Source organism: Anguilla anguilla, chromosome 3 (genome assembly GCF_013347855.1).
Source record: "Anguilla anguilla isolate fAngAng1 chromosome 3, fAngAng1.pri, whole genome shotgun sequence".
Classification (NCBI taxonomy): Eukaryota; Metazoa; Chordata; class Actinopteri; order Anguilliformes; family Anguillidae; genus Anguilla; species Anguilla anguilla.
Genome location: NC_049203.1, coordinates 69,386,971 through 69,405,708, shown reverse-complemented (window position 1 = coordinate 69,405,708; position 18,738 = coordinate 69,386,971). Strand labels below are relative to the sequence as shown.

The 18,738-nt window shown below is 46.0% G+C and overlaps 1 protein-coding gene across 2 annotated transcripts in view; it reads left to right on the top strand.

The window, feature by feature from the left end:
- Nucleotides 1–18,738, top strand: part of cacnb4a (calcium channel, voltage-dependent, beta 4a subunit) — a 49,161-nt gene that overhangs the window by 14,174 nt on the left and 16,249 nt on the right. For both annotated transcript variants that reach the window (XM_035407540.1, XM_035407541.1), the window contains 2 exons: nucleotides 17,895–18,014; nucleotides 18,524–18,646. In XM_035407540.1, coding sequence (XP_035263431.1) covers nucleotides 17,895–18,014; nucleotides 18,524–18,646 — 243 coding nt within the window. The remainder of the gene's footprint in view (nucleotides 1–17,894; nucleotides 18,015–18,523; nucleotides 18,647–18,738) is intronic.

Sequence of the window (18,738 nt, the reverse complement as noted above, 5' to 3'; positions counted from 1 at the left end):
TGGGTCACTCAATTCATGGAGACTTTTCACTGTTTTCGGGCCAAGTATAGCAGCCTTCAGACATTGAATGGATTAAAAATAGATTGTTTTTATAAAACAAAAGAAAGAACGTTTTACCTTCTGCAAAAATAAAATATATTTTAGGCCAGAACAGAACAGCCACTCAGCAAGAAGTGCACTGCAAAGCTGGGGAAAGATTTCGTTGTTTGTCCAGTAGTGGATAAACTTTTTCATTATGAATGGAGGTAAACACTGCATTTTCACACAAGGCTGCCCAACCCTGTTCCTGGAGATCTGCCATCCTGTAGGTTTTCATTTCAACCCTAATTTGGCACACCCGATTCCACTAATTAGCAGCTCAAGGAGATCTCTAGCTAGTTGAATGAGGTGTGGCTTTGTTAAGGTTGGAGTGAAAACCTACAGGACGGTAGATCTCCAGGATCAGGGTTGGGCAGCCCTGCTCTTTTGGTTTATCCACTTTTTAACCCCTCACTTATCTTGCAAGCTGCCAATTATATGGTAAATGGTAAATGGACTGCATTTATATAGCGCTTTTATCCAAAGCGCTTTTACAATTGATGCCTCGAATTCACCAGAGCAATAAGGGGTTAGGTGTCTTGCTCAGGGACACTTCGACATGCCCAGGGCGGGGGATCGAACCGGCAACCCTCGGACTGCCAGACAACCGCTCTTATCTCCTGAGCTATGTCGCCTCTACGTATGTTTGCAATAGAGTTTTTGGCCGGGCCGCAACAGCGGGGCCAGCCCTACACACACGAATGTCTGTGACTGAGTGATGCAGTTACACCATTGGTCAGCCGAGTTATGAAGTTACACCATTGGTCGGCCGGATCACGTGTGCTAGGTCCAGCCATATACTAGGTTTCCTAATCTTGTTTAAATACAGAAGGGGTTCCAGTATTTGTTAGTGCATCTGTGCAAGTTTTCCATTGAAATATAATACATTACATTCCTCATATCTGCTCCCTGCTCTGCGATACCATGGTACAGAATTTAATGGTGAACTACATATCATTGTAAAAAGACAGATTTCAACCTCCCTTCATTTGTGAGGCTCTGGAGCAGGAATATTCAAATCTGACCCTCCAGGCCAGTGGTGCTGCTGGTTTTCATTCTTCCCCCCTAATCAGAACTGATTTAAACCTGGGACACCAGGTGAGTCTAATCTCTGGCAAATCAGTGGCTTTAATCAATCAATTAACTGTCAGGTAGAGAAGGAAACATTACAGCGCTGCTGGCGTACGTGGCCAGATTTGAGCTGCTTTACTGTATGTCAGGGGCAGAGGTGGAAAATCCAGGTTCAGGAAGAAAAAGGCCTCCCCAGTATTTTGTTCCAATCGCCTGGATTTTCTAATTGAGCACAATTCTTCAGCCAGGAGGTAGAAGTTATCGGTGAAATCAGCTGGGCTGAGTTCATGGGTAAAAGTAACGCACGGCAGGGCTTTTACTTTCTGACCCCTGGACCTTCCACCTCTGGTCAGGTGTCTGATACTGGATCTCTGGACTCAGTGTGGAGCCTATCAGAGCAGCACTGATCCCTGACTGATACTGGATCTCAGGTCTCAGTGTGCAGCCTATCAGAGCAGCAGTGATCCCTGACTGATACTGGATCTCTGGTCTCAGTGTGGAGCCTATCAGAGCAGCACTAATCCCTGACTGATACTGGATCTCTGGACTCCTGATTGGCTCCACTGATCCCTGACTGATCCTGGATCTCTGGGAGAGAGGTGAAGCAGAGCACGTCCAGGCCTCACTGTGGATAAGCACAGTGACAGTAAAACTGAAGCACTCAGGGGCCGTGTCCAACTCAGCCTTCGCACTACTGCGTCCTCAAAGTATGTAGTGTCTACTAAGCATGCTGCATACTGTCTAGTGTGTTTTCTTTAGTACGCAATGGGCAGTATACAAAAAATATCCTCCATGCAATTTTCCAGCCATTTTTGTTGCTGTTGAAAGTGAACATCAGCGAAGCTACGCATCGTTTTTAAAGCGAAGTTGCACGTCATATTTATGGGACCAAAATGGTAGTTTGCTTCCTGAAAAATACAAAAAAAGGACTTATAGGAAGTCCTGGCTTATGCTGTCAAACCAGCTGAGACTGGGTAGCTGGCTAGCTAGCATTAGCTCCCTACTGTTTCTCTAGCCTCTGTTAGGTAGTAACGGTGGCTTTTACTGTTGTGGATTCACTGTGCCGGTGATTCTGGGAAGTTAATATAATGTTGTATTTGGTTGTACTGTTGTCGTACATCACATTGACCGTGACCCAATTCACTCATTGCGGAGGCAGAAAGATCATTAATACCAGTCGATGCCAGTTAACGGTAGCTAAAAAAGACCTCTGCTTCTGCGCGCACACACACACACACACACAAACACACACACGCACACACTCACACACACACACACACACATTTGCACCCGCTTCTGGATAATTCCATCAGAGGCCTTCGTCATAGTGCCTGTCCCATGACAATACTACCTATTTTTAAACTTAAAAAACAAACAAACACAAAAACAGCCTCCCCAGGAGCGGGTCATTCTTCACAGAAGTCGTTTCTCTGTAGATCTGCCCGTTTGTTTGGTTGTTACGTGCCCAGTTTAAGTCTGAGCGCAGTCATTTTGGATTTTGTAAAAACATTTAATGTAAAAATGTATCACAAGTGGAAAGGTTGTTGGCTTAATAAGCAAGAGGCATGGTGACTAATGTAATATGTTCCAAAAAATGTGTTTATATGTTTGGCATCAAAATGGCATAGAAATGTCTTGAGAGCGAGCCAGCATTCATTAAAAGGGACTGCAAGGCTCATCAGTGTTAGGGGTATGATAAATCTGCTCCCAGAGTTTCAGAGTTTAAATTACACTGACAGTGTGGCACAGCATTATTAGAGAGAGCATATTGCTACATTTTAAAGTCATTTCGCAGTCGTTATCAGTGTATGGTCATTTGCTGATTAAATGAAATAATTCGGTTTAAGGATTTTATATCATTATTTTTATTAAAGAAACATGGAGTTTATAGGTTCTCAACGTTGATTAGTGTGATTTTACATTACTAAAACTCAACGTGCTCCAGTCTGTACAGATAGGGTTCCCACCAAGAGTACGTTTGAATCCACCAATAATGATACGTTCCAGTTTGATTCCACCAATCGTGATGCTGTTCCAGTTTGAATCCACCAATCACGATGTGTTCCAGTTCGTACACTCTCCTGACTTGTGCCTAACAAGATCACCTCGGCGACATCATAACCCGTTAGTGTCATCATCATCAGCCAGGGACGAACAGGAACCTACAGAATATTTAAGGAGCTCCCAGAGCCCTCTCCCCTGCCATTAATCTAATGCACAAGGCCAATGGAAAATTACTCTCGCGATGGTTTCATAATTTAAACTGACACACAATATAGCGCGGTGCCATTTCTTTGTTTTTAACGAATGGCGCTGCGTTCTTGTTTGCTTTTCTTTATTGCCTCGCACCTTGGATTATAAATGTAATTTTTTATCACAGGGCAGCAAATAACAATTAGTTATTTAAAAGGATGGTGGCTAGGACTCAGAGTGCACAACGCTCGTGCAGCTGAACAGATAATTATCGAGGAGGCCGTGAAGGTGTTTGTGCTAAAATACTGATAGGCTGCTCAGTAATTTACAGGCCATCAGACCGTTTGCAGGGAAATTCAGCCGAAGTGCTCAGTCTGTGTTTGCTCTTTACTGGAGGGCAAAGTAAGCACATCTGCCTCCTACTGGTGGTCTTCAGGTAATTGGTAAATTGTGAAGAACACACTTTGTCATCCCTCACAAAAAAAAATCTGAAACTGTGAAACTTGCCTTTTCGCATGTGAATTAAAATATTCACCTGTGAAAAGAAAAAGTCACAGGTGAACTGGAAATGTTCACATGTGATTGGCTTTTTTAGTCTGGTAACCACGGTGAATGCAGTATTTATGACCAATCCAAATGACCTCTCCATACAGAGCAACATCTGCCCATAAGCAGTGCCCAAAGTCACGTCACATGGCAACAGGGCTCAGCCAATCCAATACTCCTAATATAGCAACAGCCATATTGTAGTAACAGTTAACTCTGGTAAATTTTATTCTTACGGAGTACATTGAATATAAATTAGACTTCTATGAACTCTGTTAGAACTGAATTAACCAAACATCACTGTGTGCTACGTGTGTTCTGGTCCAGTTTCTTCAGGGGTGTACTGTACTGCTTGGTAGCTAAGCTCTTGCAAAATAAATGGTATAGGAAGTGAACGTTAAATGGCAGGTAAAAAATGACTCTATTGCACACTGTTTAAAATGAACACCAGTGGAAAGTCTACTAATTATACGCGGTTTCACTGTTACGTGACGTTCTCTTTCTGCGTTAATCAGTATCGGCTGAGTAAATTATGTTCAGTCCTGGAATGTCTTGTGCTTGTTATGCTTTATTTTTCTGTACTGGCACACTAATTTAGTTTTTTTTTTTTTTTTTGCCCTGTTCTCTGCATTGCAGCGATATTTACCAACACATTACTGCCCCGAGGCATCTGGCATGTAAATAAATGAGGTAATTAAAAACGATAATCATCGCGCTCATCTCAAATATGATAATATGAGCAATAATAATTCAGTAAGTTCTATGCACTGTCATTTGTGCCCACGAGCCTTATCCAGTGCTGGCCTGAACAGAAGAAAACGAACGGGATCCTGAATGGGATCCTGAACGGGGCCCTGAATGGGATCCTGAATGGGATCCTGAACGGGGCCCTGAATGGGATCCTGAATGGGATCCTGAATGGGGCCCTGAATGGGATCCTGAACGGGGCCCTGAATGGGATCCTGAATGGGATCTTGAATGGGATCCTGAATGGGATCCTGAACGGGATCCTGAATGGGATCCTGAATGGGGCCCTGAATGGGATCCTGAATGGGGCCCTGAATGGGATCCTGAATGGGGCCCTGAATGGGATCCTGAATGGGATCCTGAATGGGATCCTGAATGGGGCCCTGAATGGGATCCTGAATGGGATCCTGAATGGGATCCTGAATGGGGCCCTGAATGGGATCCTGAATGGGATCCTGAATGGGATCCTGAATGGGGCCCTGAATGGGATCCTGAATGGGATCCTGAACGGGGCCCTGAACGGGGCCCTGAATGGGATCCTGAATGGGATCCTGAACGGGATCCTGAATGGGATCCTGAATGGGATCCTGAACGGGGCCCTGAATGGGATCCTGAATGGGATCCTGAACGGGGCCCTGAATGGGGCCCTGAACGGGATCCTGAATGGGATCCTGAATGGGATCCTGAATGGGATCCTGAACGGGGCCCTGAATGGGGCCCTGAATGGGATCCTGAATGGGGCCCTGAATGGGATCCTGAATGGGATCCTGAACGGGGCTCTCACAGTATTCTAGAACTGTTAGCGACTTTAGGGGACTGATCTGTCTCAAAGTGGCCTGTGAAACACATGACCCAAAAACCCAGTATCCACCCAGGAGGAAGCGATTGAAGAAATGCACTCATTATGGAGAATTTCACAGATAGAGAGAGGGAATGAGACAGAGAGTGAGAGGGAGAGAGAGAGGATGATGATGAATTATCTGTTGATGATGTGCTGGGAAGGTTATATATAATGTTTGGAGCTTTTGGCCTAGTTTGGGTACTCTAGGGATTGTATATTAACAAATTTTATGACCAGCTTTGTTTGTTAGACAGACGATCTCCCATCGCCTCCCACCCCCCCACTCCGCCCCCTCCAAGTCTAGTTCAGGCAGAGATTGTGATATTTCCTCATCAAGAATTTTTTTTTTTTTTGGCCAAGTGTCTTCGTCACTCACACCAAATGTCCTGCTGCTTCTTTTTCTACAGAAAAGAGTGATGTAAGTTCACAGTAGAATGTGTTAATGTCCAGTGTTAATTCAACTCCAACAAAGTGTTCATGAGTCCAATAAGGACCATATGTACTTATGAACTCTGTAAGAGTTGATTTAACACTGAACATTTTACTGTGTTGAGTACTTTCTCCTTCAGTGCCAGCAAACCCTACTGCTTGTGGCTCTGTCATAAACAGGACCCAGGTTTGCTCAGCAGCAAAAAATTCCATCCACAAGACCGCATTTGAAGCATTGGTGCTTTATGGTGTCAATCTTGGAGCTTGCCAGTGGCATTATTATACCCTGTGGGCAATGCACAACAGTGCTCCAGGAAGGAGTTTCAATACTGTAGGCATTGATCTCTATACTCTCTGTACAGCACCTACAAATATTGTTGGCATCATAAAAAAAATATTGTGTCTCCAAAACTGCTTTGAGGAATTGAGAAAAAGTATCATTAAAGTGTTATAATTATTTAAAGCACTATGCAGTTTTAACAGACATGGTGTTTTGAATAAGCTTAATTGATTACAGAGCCTTGAAACATTGAAAGTTCTCACCCGGAGATGCATGTTTTTTATTAATGTATCAAAACCCAAAAAATGCAGATGGAAGGTTTTTTGGTGCCGCTGACGATATGTAAAATATGACTCACAAATATGAGAAATAATAAATCCCTCTTTGCTGTCAGTCTCCATTATAGCCTCACGGATATAATCTGATCATCAGATTAATTTATGCTGCATAGATACAATCTGATCATCAGATTAACTCATTCATTAGTGGCTACCTTGAAGTTGTTTGGAGTATTATCAACAGCACAATCACAGGCATGATGGGAACTGATGTAATTTAATCATTTATAGAAAATACTACTTGTATTTTTATTTATTTTTATTTTTCCATAGATTGCGTTGTTGCCGTTCTCGTTGTTAGTGTTAATCAGTTTAACCATCAGGGTCCAAGTTGAACTATGCGGTTGTTCCCTGTACTTGGACTGGTACTTCTCTCTAGGGGTTTCGTCATACTTGTTCCTGGTTATGGTTATACACTTTGTTGTACGTCGCTCTGGATAAGAGCGTCTGCCAAATGCCTGTAATGTAATGTAATGTAGGAAGAACGAAGCCTACAGATCAGCATCCAGCTCCAGTTTACTCTGTGGTTTGAGCAGGACCCCTTTCAGCCGGAGGTGTAATGGAGGTGTGGCCACAGCCCTCCTCAGAGAGAGAGAAAACGAGCGTGAATCTTTCGGCACGCAGGAGTGAGCCCCGCCCGCCGGGCGGGAGGGCGATCGGGCGGGTCTGTTCTGCGCGGGGAAGCAGCGCTGCTGGGGAATTCATGGGTGAATAGGGCAGAAAATAAAGCAATACATCACAGGCCGGCCCCCGCGTCAAACAGCCCCTGTGTAAGCATGTTTCCTCCCTCCCATGAGCTTAGCAGCAGTGTGTGTGAGTGTGTGTGTGTGAGTGTGTGTGTGTGTGTGTGTGTGTGTGTGTGGGGGGGGTGTGTGTGTGTGTGTGTGCGTGGGGAGGTGTGTGTGTGTGTGTGTATATGTGTGTGTATGGGGTGTGTGTGCGTGTAGGGTGTGTGTGTGTGTGTGTGTGTGTGTGTTTGCATGTGTATGTGTGTGCTCGTGCGTGTGGGGTGTGTGTTTGCATGTGTGTGTGTGTGTGAGAGAGAAAGAGAGCGTAGCTATGCTATCTGTGTATGTGTATAAGTATGTGTGTGAGATAGACAGAATACCTATTCTATGTGTGTATGTATGTATGTGTGTGAAAGCGAGAGAGTTTAGTTATTGTGCGTGTGTGTGTGTGTGTGTGTATGTGTGAGTCCAGTGTAAAGCAAATGATTGCTTGCTGATAGTACCTCAATAAATGGCATGAATGATAAATCATAAGTCATTCATTTTTACTGTGGTTCAGTGTGAGATTATAATAAATATTTTGTTTGTGCTGCATTTGTGCCTCGAAAATGAACGTTCACATTATTATGGCTATTATAGATCTAGTGTCTTGCTCCAGAATGAGACCATAAAAGACCAATTATGGCATGAATTGAGTGTACTTAGTGTAACATTCGAGGGAAGCCATATTTCTTAGGTGGATGTGCCGGCCCCTTAGCGCAGATTGGCAAAGCTCCCCGTCCTGCCCCTTGCAGTGAACGGACCCGCCCCCATCCAGCTCTGGGCATGTGAGTGGACACAGTCACCCTGCGACGCTGAAACCATCCTGTCGGGCTCTGCTTACGCTGAGCCAGGCCGTCTCTGAAGTGGTCCACTTCAGCTGCCGTGGATGTGAGCGAGGAGCACATTAAGGTGTTTGGCTGCCCGTGCCAAACGGGGCGCAGAGAGAGAGGGCAGGGGTTCTCAAAACGGCACGGTGGACGGGACGGGACGGGACGGGAGGGATCCTGAGTTCCAGTTCACCCTGTAAGGTGTGAGGTCACAAATATATGTGATTGGAGTGTTCTCAACTGAACATTCTAGTGCTGATGTCACAATCGCTACCGGTAAACTGAAAGTTCTAGAACACTGACTTAGAATTCTGGGGGGAAGAAACATTCTAAAACAAACCTACTCTTCGAAAGGGGGTTAAATTCCAGAGTAGATTATCTGTGACCCTTTGGTCTTGAGTGGTCGGAGAGATACCCAGTGGCTCTGTGGTTGTGGAGAGATAACGCAGTCTGTGCTGAACATGAGGGCTTGTCTGCACACCAGCCGCCTCCCTCTATTTAAAAGCCACCAAGCATTCCTCTATAGGAAAGCATTACGAGGGTCAAAATAAATGTATCACCATATTTGTGCATTAATTTTTTAGACAAATAAAGTATATTGGTCCTAGTGAAGCTCTGGCACAGCCTACAGTCTGGACTAAATCTTACCTTACAGAGCTGGAGTTCAGCCTACAGTCATAATTAGAAATACCAAGAAAAATTAATTTGGCTTGTTTGACACCTTTTGGTCCCTGTTTTCTTTTTGCCTCAAATGGGATCACCCCGTCACTGCGATATCCGCAGATCCCCCTTGAGCCTGGGTCCTTCCGAGGTTTCTTCCCATATGCCACAGCGAACTTTCCTCAGTCTGCTGGCAAATAGCTTTGATTTTGCTGCTGTGTAATGCAGCCGGTTATGCCCAGCTAGTCAGCTCCCTCCTCCTGAGGGTAATGCTACAGCCAATCACATGTCACAATGCATGGCTCCCATTGGCTGTGATCACCTGTAGGGTCAGTCACTGCACTGCAGTTTACCCTTTAAGGTGTCAGATAGCAAATATGTCTTAACAAATAGTTCTTAATTGAACATTCTAATGCTGATGTCACAATCACTGCTGGTGACTGAAAGCAGGGGAGTTCTAGAACACTGACTTAGAATGTTGAAGAAAAAAAACATTCCAAAATAACCTAGTGCAGGCCTCCCATTGGCAGTGATCACCTGTAGGGTGAGTCACTGCACGGACACCCCCAATGAGTCCCTAGTGAAGTACATTCTGAAGGTGTAGTTATTTATCAAAAGTTTTTTGGAACAAGTTTGATTCATTTATCATAATGGCACGAAGCTTGAATGAAATGTTACACTAGCAGACGTCACCCCCATTAGTCACAGACATGGTTGGGCACAGGTTGGGTGGTGATTCAGCCTGAATACCACACTGGGGGAAAATGAAAAAAAAACACCTTCCTGTGTGATACTGAGGATGGGTTTGGGGGCGGGACTTAGTCAGCAACCTGCCACTCACCATCTGTGCTGCTCATAACCAGCAGGTTCTAATCTGGCACCGTGCTCCAATCACTCACAGTCCCGGACATCTCACTGCTCCGTCACAAGACCCTGCCAGCATGCATGAGTCAGTATACTTAAGATTTCCATTCAACACCTCATTCAGCAGCTAGAGCAGGGCTGCCCAACCCTGTTCCTGGAGATCTACCATCCTGTAGGTTTTCACCCAAAACCTAACAAAGCACACCTCACTCAACAGCTAGAGCAGGGCTGCCCAACCCTGTTCCTGGAGATCTACCGTCCTGTAGGTTTTCACTCCAACGTTACAAAGCACACCTCATTCAACAGCTAGAGATCTCTTTGAGTTCCTAATTAGTAGAATCAGATGTGCCAAATTAGGATTGAAATGAAAACCTACAGGACGGTAGTTCACCTGGGACAGGGTTGGGCAGCCCTATTTTAGGCGCTTATTGTTATCATTTTTTCACCGATACAAATGAGGAAAAGAGGGCTTCCTGTCACTCTCTTTAGTTGTAATTAAGGCTTTATGTGTGCAATAATATTGGTAATCAATATAACAATTTATTAATAAGCAAGTAACACAATGAGCTGTCAGTGATGTTTCTTGTGCAGCATAGATTGCGGGGTTTGATTAAGCAGCCTGTGATAGATGGCTGGGCTTGATTATCCATGCCTTATGTCCTCCTTTATTTGAATGTGGATTGCGGCTTGAAAATCAGAATATTTACATTTGGTAACTTTGTCTAAAGCAGTGATACTGAAATCTGGCCCTCAAGGCCCGTTGTGCTGGTGGTTTTCATCCCCCCCCCCCCCCCCTTAATCAGGACTGATTTAAATCTCTGGCCAATCTGTGGCAATAATCAATAAATCTCTTATCAGGTAGAAAAGAAGACCAGCGGTACGAATGGTCCTGAGCGCCAGATTTGAGTAGCTGTGGTCCAGAACATATGTGTATGTACTGTAAAGCAACCATAGTTTGTCAGCATTTAAGTGATGACATTTCCTGCTCTTTATGTGTTGTTTACTATTCCTATATTAAGGAGTGATTCACACTCAACATTAAGGACTGATTCACACTCTTAGTTAAAGGGAAGCTGAGAGATTCGAACGTTTCAGCGCAGTGTGTGTTCGTCAGTGAAAGGATCTCAGCCATTCCAACTGCCTGCTGGAAAACAGAGGCGCTGATTGGAAGATCATCTAATTAGCTTGAAAACCTGCGCTTATATAAGACTGACATCAGCGCACAACACCATTTTAGCTGATGAAGGCCTTGTGCCAGAACGTTTGAGTCTTTAAGCTCCCTCTTAAAAACATTCAGCGCGATTCCGTCCTGAAAGTAGATGAATTCCTCGCACCTTTGGATTCTGGATTAAAAACAAAACACAATTACGTTTTGACTGGATTCACTGTTACCCGGGTGCAAAAGGCAACAGAGAGACAAGACGTATTGGGTCAACTGCAGTGCACTTAGCTGGAGTTTAAACCTCAGGTTCAAACCTCTAGACCACATTACTGAAGTAGAACTGAAGTAGAACTGGAACGGCTAATTCTTATTCCACAGCTTTGGATATCTGTTCCACTTGATATGCAGTGCTGTGGTCTAGAGGTTTTGACCTGAGGTTTAAACTGCAGTTAAGCACACTGCAATTGACCCTTTGGATCTTCTGACAGTTTTTATTAACTTTTTCTTTTTTTTAATATATATATATATATGTATGTACCGTACAGGAGCCATTTTGGCAGGCATCATGCACCATGTGATAGAATTATAGACTGCTTAGCACTCTCTATCTGAAATAAGCCATAGAAACTCCACACACTTTGCTCTGAAAGACCTAGTTCACTTTAAACAGCAGCAGCATAATAAACCTGAGCTGAATTAAGCTTAAAATAGAACAGTGAAAACCTGACACGACGCAGCTTGTTTTGCCCATATTAGAGCACACTTTATGCTGTCATATTACATTACATTTCATTCATAGATATCCTCAGCAGTATATAGTCACAATGGGCCTCCTTAACAAAACAATGCCTCCACATTAAAAAAAAAACATTTTATCAGAAAAAAGTCCAGCAAATGTCCATAACTAATTATTCTACAAGTAGCTTGTTATTGGCTGGCAGTACAGACACTGCTAGAGGACTTATTTCAACAGACGAGCGAATACAGTGCTCTTCATATGGTAGACTTTATGTTCAGATTGACAGCGATAATGAGTTTGGGCCTGAATAAATTTCAGTGTAGAGTGAACTTGCTCCGGCATTCGCACAGAGAAAGTGAAATAAAGGCCGTTGTGTAGTGGTGCAGCTGAGATTTGAAATGGAGATGTGAGTTATGATTAAAAGAAAAACTGAAACTGTTGAAAGACAGCGTTATTGTGTGAAGTTAGAGAAAGTTGTTGACTGTATTTTTTAAAAATAAGGCCAAGCTTTGATGGTTCCACTCCCAGTGATAACAAATCCATGGTAATACCTGTAAAGGGTGGCAGGTTTGTAGTCTTTCTAACTATGAACGTGATGCAGCGGGATAATTACCCTGGGAAAACTACTGAACAAGAAGTGACACTGCTGAGAGTAGCGTCCTACAGAGTAACGCAAGGTGTGTGCGGGCTGTCTGTGAGGAGAGAGAGAGCAACAGAGAGAGTAGGAGAGAGGTACAGACCGAGAAACAGCAAGAGAGGGTGCGAGAGAAATGGATCGAGCTGGAGAGAGCGATAGAGAGAGAGAGTGAGAGAGAGGGAGTGAGATTGAGAGAGGTAGCGATAGAGAGAGAGTGAGAGAAGAGAGAGATAGCGAAAAAGAGAGAGTGAGGGAGGGTGAAAGAGAAAGAGGTAGCAATAGAGAGAGGGGGGAGTGAGAGAAACAGAGAGAGGGGCAAGCGAGAGAGAGAAAGAAAGAGAGAGAGAAGCAGGCAGATGCATCAGGCAGGGATGTGATGTCATCGCTGGCTGCTCTTGTCGGGCTCCCGTCCTTCCCCGTGCCTTATGTAAGTAACCGTGGTCACATGACCCTGGCCGTGGTGCTGAGGGAAGGGGGCGGGGCTTCTCTCGAGTGGCTGAGTGGCGGGTGACATCGTCCAGAGCGTCCTCCTGACAGGCATTGCCTGATATGGGCAGGGCACAACCTGGCCCCTGCACCGAAACCCTTCTCCCTGCCGGAGGGGTGTCAGGCCGGGGCTTGGTCTGAGTCTCTGTTTTCGGGGCAGAAGCCAGGATCTGCGGTGAAACTGGAGGGCCCAGCACAGCCGAGCGGGTAACCTGGAGCAGCCTCTCCACAGGACGCTGAGCACTTCCTCCCGTTTAGAGGCCGACCGCTCAGGACATCGAGGGCTGGAGTGCGGGGGGGGGGGCACTGGGACACCTTATCCCAGGCCCGAGGGTGGCCCAGGAAATGGGGTGTATCTATTTTTAAGGTATTGAGTGAACATATTTTGTCCTGCGCCTCAGACTTCATAGCTGCAGCCCTGGCCATAGCAACGCACTCCCCTGTAGCCAGCATCCATCTCCGTTACCATGAGAACACGTGCCGTTGCCATGGGCGGCAACCCTTGCGGTCATTCGTGGTTTCGGTGACCTCAGCGTCAGAGTGCAGCCATGCTGGATTTCCGTGATGTATAACTGCGTTGACTCCGCCCCCCCAGGACCCCCCCATGCAGCTGGCTCAGTGTGTCGGGCTCAGGGGAGCACTGAGCTGGTGGCAGGTGTATTTCCCTAACAGCTGCTTCTGCAGGAGCACGCCCTACTCCCCTGCTGCACCCTCTCCATCCTTCTCTCTCTCTTTCTCTCTATCCTGCTCTCTGTCCTTTTTTGCATCTTTATCTTGCCCTCATTCTCTCTCCCTCTCTCTCTCTCTCTCTCTCTCTGGAGTGAGTAGGTGGAGCATTCCGGATTTTTCCAAGCAGCCAATGAGATGTTGCACGAGAGGGGATGGGGGGGGGGGGCGTACAGCTCTACTGACGGGCTCTGTTGTGGTGTGTGAGTATGTGTGTGGAGCAGAGGAATGAGAGAAAGAGAGAGAGAGGGAGAGATACAGAGAGAGAGAGATAAAAAATACAGTGTACTTTGCTGGATGAAATATGCGAAAGATGATTTGATCAGGAATTTTCTATCAGCCTAATGCCCGTACATCATGCCATCGGATGGCCTTGTCAATAAGTATTGTTTGAACGCTTACTGGAGATTTGCTGCTGTGTCCAGCAATTAGGAGCCTGTAGGCCAGAGCACTGCTCCCTTTCTGCATTAGAGTACTTATTTCCCTGGCAGCCTCCTGCGCTACAGCCAGATTACTACGGGAGCAGCCTAGGTACAGTATCCTTAACCACTGCCCTATGCTACCCTGAACCTCAACACCACTGCCCTGAACACCACTGCCCTATGCCCTGAACCTCAACACCACTGCCCTATGCTGCCCTGAACCTCAACACCACTGCCCTATGCTACCCTGAACCTCAACACCACTGCTCTGAACACCACTGCCCTATGCTTCCCTGAACCTCAACACCACTGCCCTATGCTGCCCTGAACCTCAACACCATGGCCCTATACACCAGAGACCACTACCCTGAACCTGAACACCACTGCCCTATGCTACCCTGAACCTCAACATCACAGCCCTGAACACTACAGCTCTATACTCCAGAGACCACTACCCTCTACCTCAACACCATGGCCCTATACACCAGAGACCACTGCCCTGAACCTGAACACCACAGCCCCATAATCCAGAGACTAGTGCGCTCAACCTCAACACTTTTGCCCTACACTCCAGAGACCACTACCCTGAACACCACAGCCCTATACTGAGTGCACGTGTGTGTGTGTGTGTGTGTGTGTTTGTGTGCACCCTCAAAATAGCTGCTCCCTGTAAGCGGGCACGTGACAGTGTGTGCATCATCAGCGGAAGCATGGATTTGTTCCGCTGGTTCAAAGAGTCCTTGGACAGGGGCGACGGCGGGGTGTTTTTTCGGGTCTGGCCTTCATGGCGTCGGGCTTGGCTTTGTGAGGACGCTTTTGATTCCGGGATCAAAGGGCTCTATCGCCACCGTGTTCAATAGAGCTCTGCGGTGAAGAGCAGCTGCGTGGGGAATGAGAGACAGCGCTTTGCCTGCCAGATCTAACACGCGTCCCTCTCACTGCTCAGGATGTCCTGTGTGCCCGGGAAGACATGTCCAAGGATCAGGCTGCCTTGTGCTTCTTTTCAGATTAATTTCATGAATTACTTTTCTATTGTTTCATGGATGAAGAGATGGGGGACCTGTCCTGTGTAGTCACACCTTCACATACTGTGTGGAGAGCAATATATATATATATATATATATATATATATATATATATATATACACATCAGGTTGAAAAGATGAAAATGATTCACTTTAAAGTTGAAAATTGAAACTGAAAATTGAAAATTGATTTTGTGGTTCCTTAAGTTACAGTTGCACGAATGAGCATCAACCTCCTTTCAACAGACCTTTTATTTCAGTATTTCAGTATTTCAGCATGTGGACAATGTGAGCAGAGATGTTTAAGAGCGGATATGAGCAGAGATGTTTAAGTGTGGATATGAGCAGAGATGTTTAAGAGTGGATATGAGCAGAGATGTTTAAGAGTGGATATGAGCAGAGATGTTTAAGAGTGGATATGAGCAGAGATGTTTAAGAGTGGAGGATATGAGCAGAGATGTTTAAGAGTGGAGGATATGAGCAGAGATGTTTAAGAGTGGATATGAGCAGAGATGTTTAAGAGCGGATATGAGCAGAGATGTTTAAGAGTGGATATGAGCAGAGATGTTTAAGAGTGGAGGATATGAGCAGAGATGTTTAAGAGTGGATATGAGCAGAGATGTTTAAGAGCGGATATGAGCAGAGATGTTTAAGAGTGGAGGATATGAGCAGAGATGTTTAAGAGTGGAGGATATGAGCAGAGATGTTTAAGAGTGGATATGAGCAGAGATGTTTAAGTGTGGATATGAGCAGAGATGTTTAAGAGTGGAGGATATGAGCAGAGATGTTTAAGAGTGGAGGATATGAGCAGAGATGTTTAAGAGTGGGTATGAGCAGAGATGTTTAAGAGCGGATATGAGCAGAGATGTTTAAGAGTGGATATGAGCAGAGATGTTTAAGAGTGGATATGAGCAGAGATGTTTAAGAGTGGATATGAGCAGAGATGTTTAAGAGTGGAGGATATGAGCAGAGATGTTTAAGAGTGGATATGAGCAGAGATGTTTAAGAGTGGAGGATATGAGCAGAGATGTTTAAGAGTGGATATGAGCAGAGATGTTTAAGAGTGGAGGATATGAGCAGAGATGTTTAAGAGTGGAGGATATGAGCAGAGATGTTTAAGAGTGGATATGAGCAGAGATGTTTAAGAGTGGAGGATATGAGCAGAGATGTTTAAGAGTGGATATGAGCAGAGATGTTTAAGAGTGGATATGAGCAGAGATGTTTAAGAGTGGATATGAGCAGAGATGTTTAAGAGTGGAGGATATGAGCAGAGATGTTTAAGAGTGGAGGATATGAGCAGAGATGTTTGAGAGTGGGTATGAGTGGGGATGTTTAAGAGTGGGTATGAGTGGGGATGTTTTCGGCACCGGGCCGGAGACGGGCCTGTCCCGGGGGGAGTGAAAGTGCTGTGCAGCACCTGTCGCCAGGGTTTTTAGCAGACTGCAGGACTTTCTCTTCTCCTAATGCGCTATTGACCCGCACGGTGGTTTTTTTCCCCTGACTCCGGTTAATGTTGTTTCCAATTTGATTATTTGGATTTAATTCACTGGCTGGGCCCTCAGTGGTGGGGGGGGGGAGGGGGAGTCGTGGGGGGGCTTCTCCTTTCGCAGCCCTTTTCTGCCTCCGTCAGCGAGCCGGGGGGGTTGGGGGGGGGGGGCTTTCATCGCGTGGCGCCCGTGTCTCTGTGCCATCACTGCCGCCACTCGCCGGTCGTCAGCGGTGTGGGCGCATGGCAGTCCTCCTCCTGCTGCCGTTACACCGCAAGAACCCAGAACCTGGTTCCTGTTCCCTCCAGTGAGGGGACGCTTGCCTCTGTTACCCCTCACCCCAAAGGGCATCACACACGGGGCCCAAATGCCTGCACATCTGCCTGATCACAGTGGGGGTGCAGTACCGCTGCCTCACCACTAGAGGCCTGCGACCTCTGATGGCACTCGTTAAGCTAGTGCGAGTGTGATCTATGATCCTGCTTGTCGTTGTATGTTTGTGTATGCGTGTCAGTCTCCCGGTGAGCACTCTGTAATTATCCAGTCAAAGCTTTCCTGTTGGTTTGATTTGCTGGCTTCTTAGACACACGCGGGGGAAAATAAGTAAATACTTCCTTCAGGAGGAACTTGTGTAAAAAAAAAAGTGTTTTAATGTGCTGTGTTTGACGTCCTTTGGAAGCCACTGAGTCATCACTGCACTCATCCAGAATAATTAAAATTGACATGTTAAAGCACCTATATTTCAGCTGGATAATCGGATAAAAGGCTATATTTTTTTTAGACTTGAAATGCATTTTATAACTCAGTCTTTTCTGTACTATGTCGAGGGACTACAGCGGAGTGACTACATAACTGCGGGTATATTAGCCTTGCAGGTAGCAGCTGATTTTGGAATATTTATTTCATTCAGGGGGCAAGCTTTTTAAGGGGCTCCCTGGTGTCTGTTCTAGGCTGGTGCTGCTGAGAGATCACAGATCCTGTTGATATTAGTGGGGTGTAGTTATCATACACACACACATACACACACTCTTCATTGTACAGCTGTTCTGTCTTACCTCACTCTGAATACCTTGCTTAAGGTTCTACAGCCGTATAGTGAATCACTCTACCAACTGGGTGAGGTGATGGTGTGGTTGAGCTGATGGTGTGTTGAGGTGATGCCGGGATGACGTGGTAGTGTGGTTGAGGTGATGGTGTGTTGAGGTGATGCTGTGGTAAGGCAATGGTGTGGTTGAGGTGATAGTGTGGGGAAATGATAGTGTGTTGAGGTGATGAATGAATGGTGTGGTTGAGGTGATGGTGTGGTGTTGGTGTGGTGAGGTGACAGTGTGTTGAAGTGATGGTGTGGTTGAGGTGGTGGTGTGGTTGAGGTGACAGTGTGTTGAGGTGATAGTGTGTTGAGGTGATTGTGTGTTGAGGTGACAGTGTGTTGAGGTGACGGTTTGTTGAGGTGGTGGTGTGGTTGAGGTGACGGTGTGTTGAGGTGATGGTGGTGAGGTGATGATGTAGTAAGGTGATGGTGTGGTTGAAGTACTCCAGGATGACCGTTCTTTCTCCCCCCTCCAGGGTTCAGCTGATTCCTACACTAGCAGACCATCTGACTCAGATGTCTCCCTGGAGGAAGAGCGGGAGGGAGGCAGGCAGGAGCGAGAGCAGCAAGCGGCCGTACAGCTTGAGAGGGCTAAGGTGAGCCTGAGCCTCCTCTCTGTAGCTACAGTTCAGAGTCTACCTGCTCCGCACACCTTTACCCACTGATCACTGCGCTAACGCTATACTCTCTGCTCACTGTGCTAACTCTGTACTCTCTGATCACTGTGCTAACTCTGTACTCTCTGATCACTGTGCTAACTCTGTACTCTCTGATCACTGTGCTAACTCTGTACTCTCTGATCACTGCGCTAACTCTGTACTCTCTGATCACTGTGCTAACTCTGTACTCTCTGATCACTGCGCTAACTCTGTACTCTCTGCTCACTGTGCTAACTTTACCAACTCTACACTCACTGCCAGAGGTGGAAAGTCCAGGGCTCAGAAAGTTAAAGTCCCGCCATGTATTTCTTCCATCCATTAACTCAGCCGGCTGATTCTGCTAACTAGTTCTACCTCTTGGCTGAAAAATTGCGCTAATTTGCTCAGCGTTTGTTGTTGTGTGTCTGCGTCTCACTGCCTCTCTCTCTCTCTTTTCTCCACTCTAGGCCAAAGCTGTGGCCTTTGCGGTGAAGACCAACGTCTGCTACTGTGGCGCCCTGGACGAAGACGTCCCCGTAGCGGGAACCGCCATCTCTTTCGATGCCAAGGACTTTCTGCACATCAAAGAGGTGGGCTCTCCGGAACCCTAGGGGGAGTGGCCTGTCCTGACCTCTCACCTGTAAAGTGCTACATCTGGAGTTGTCTTGCTGAGTAACAGCAC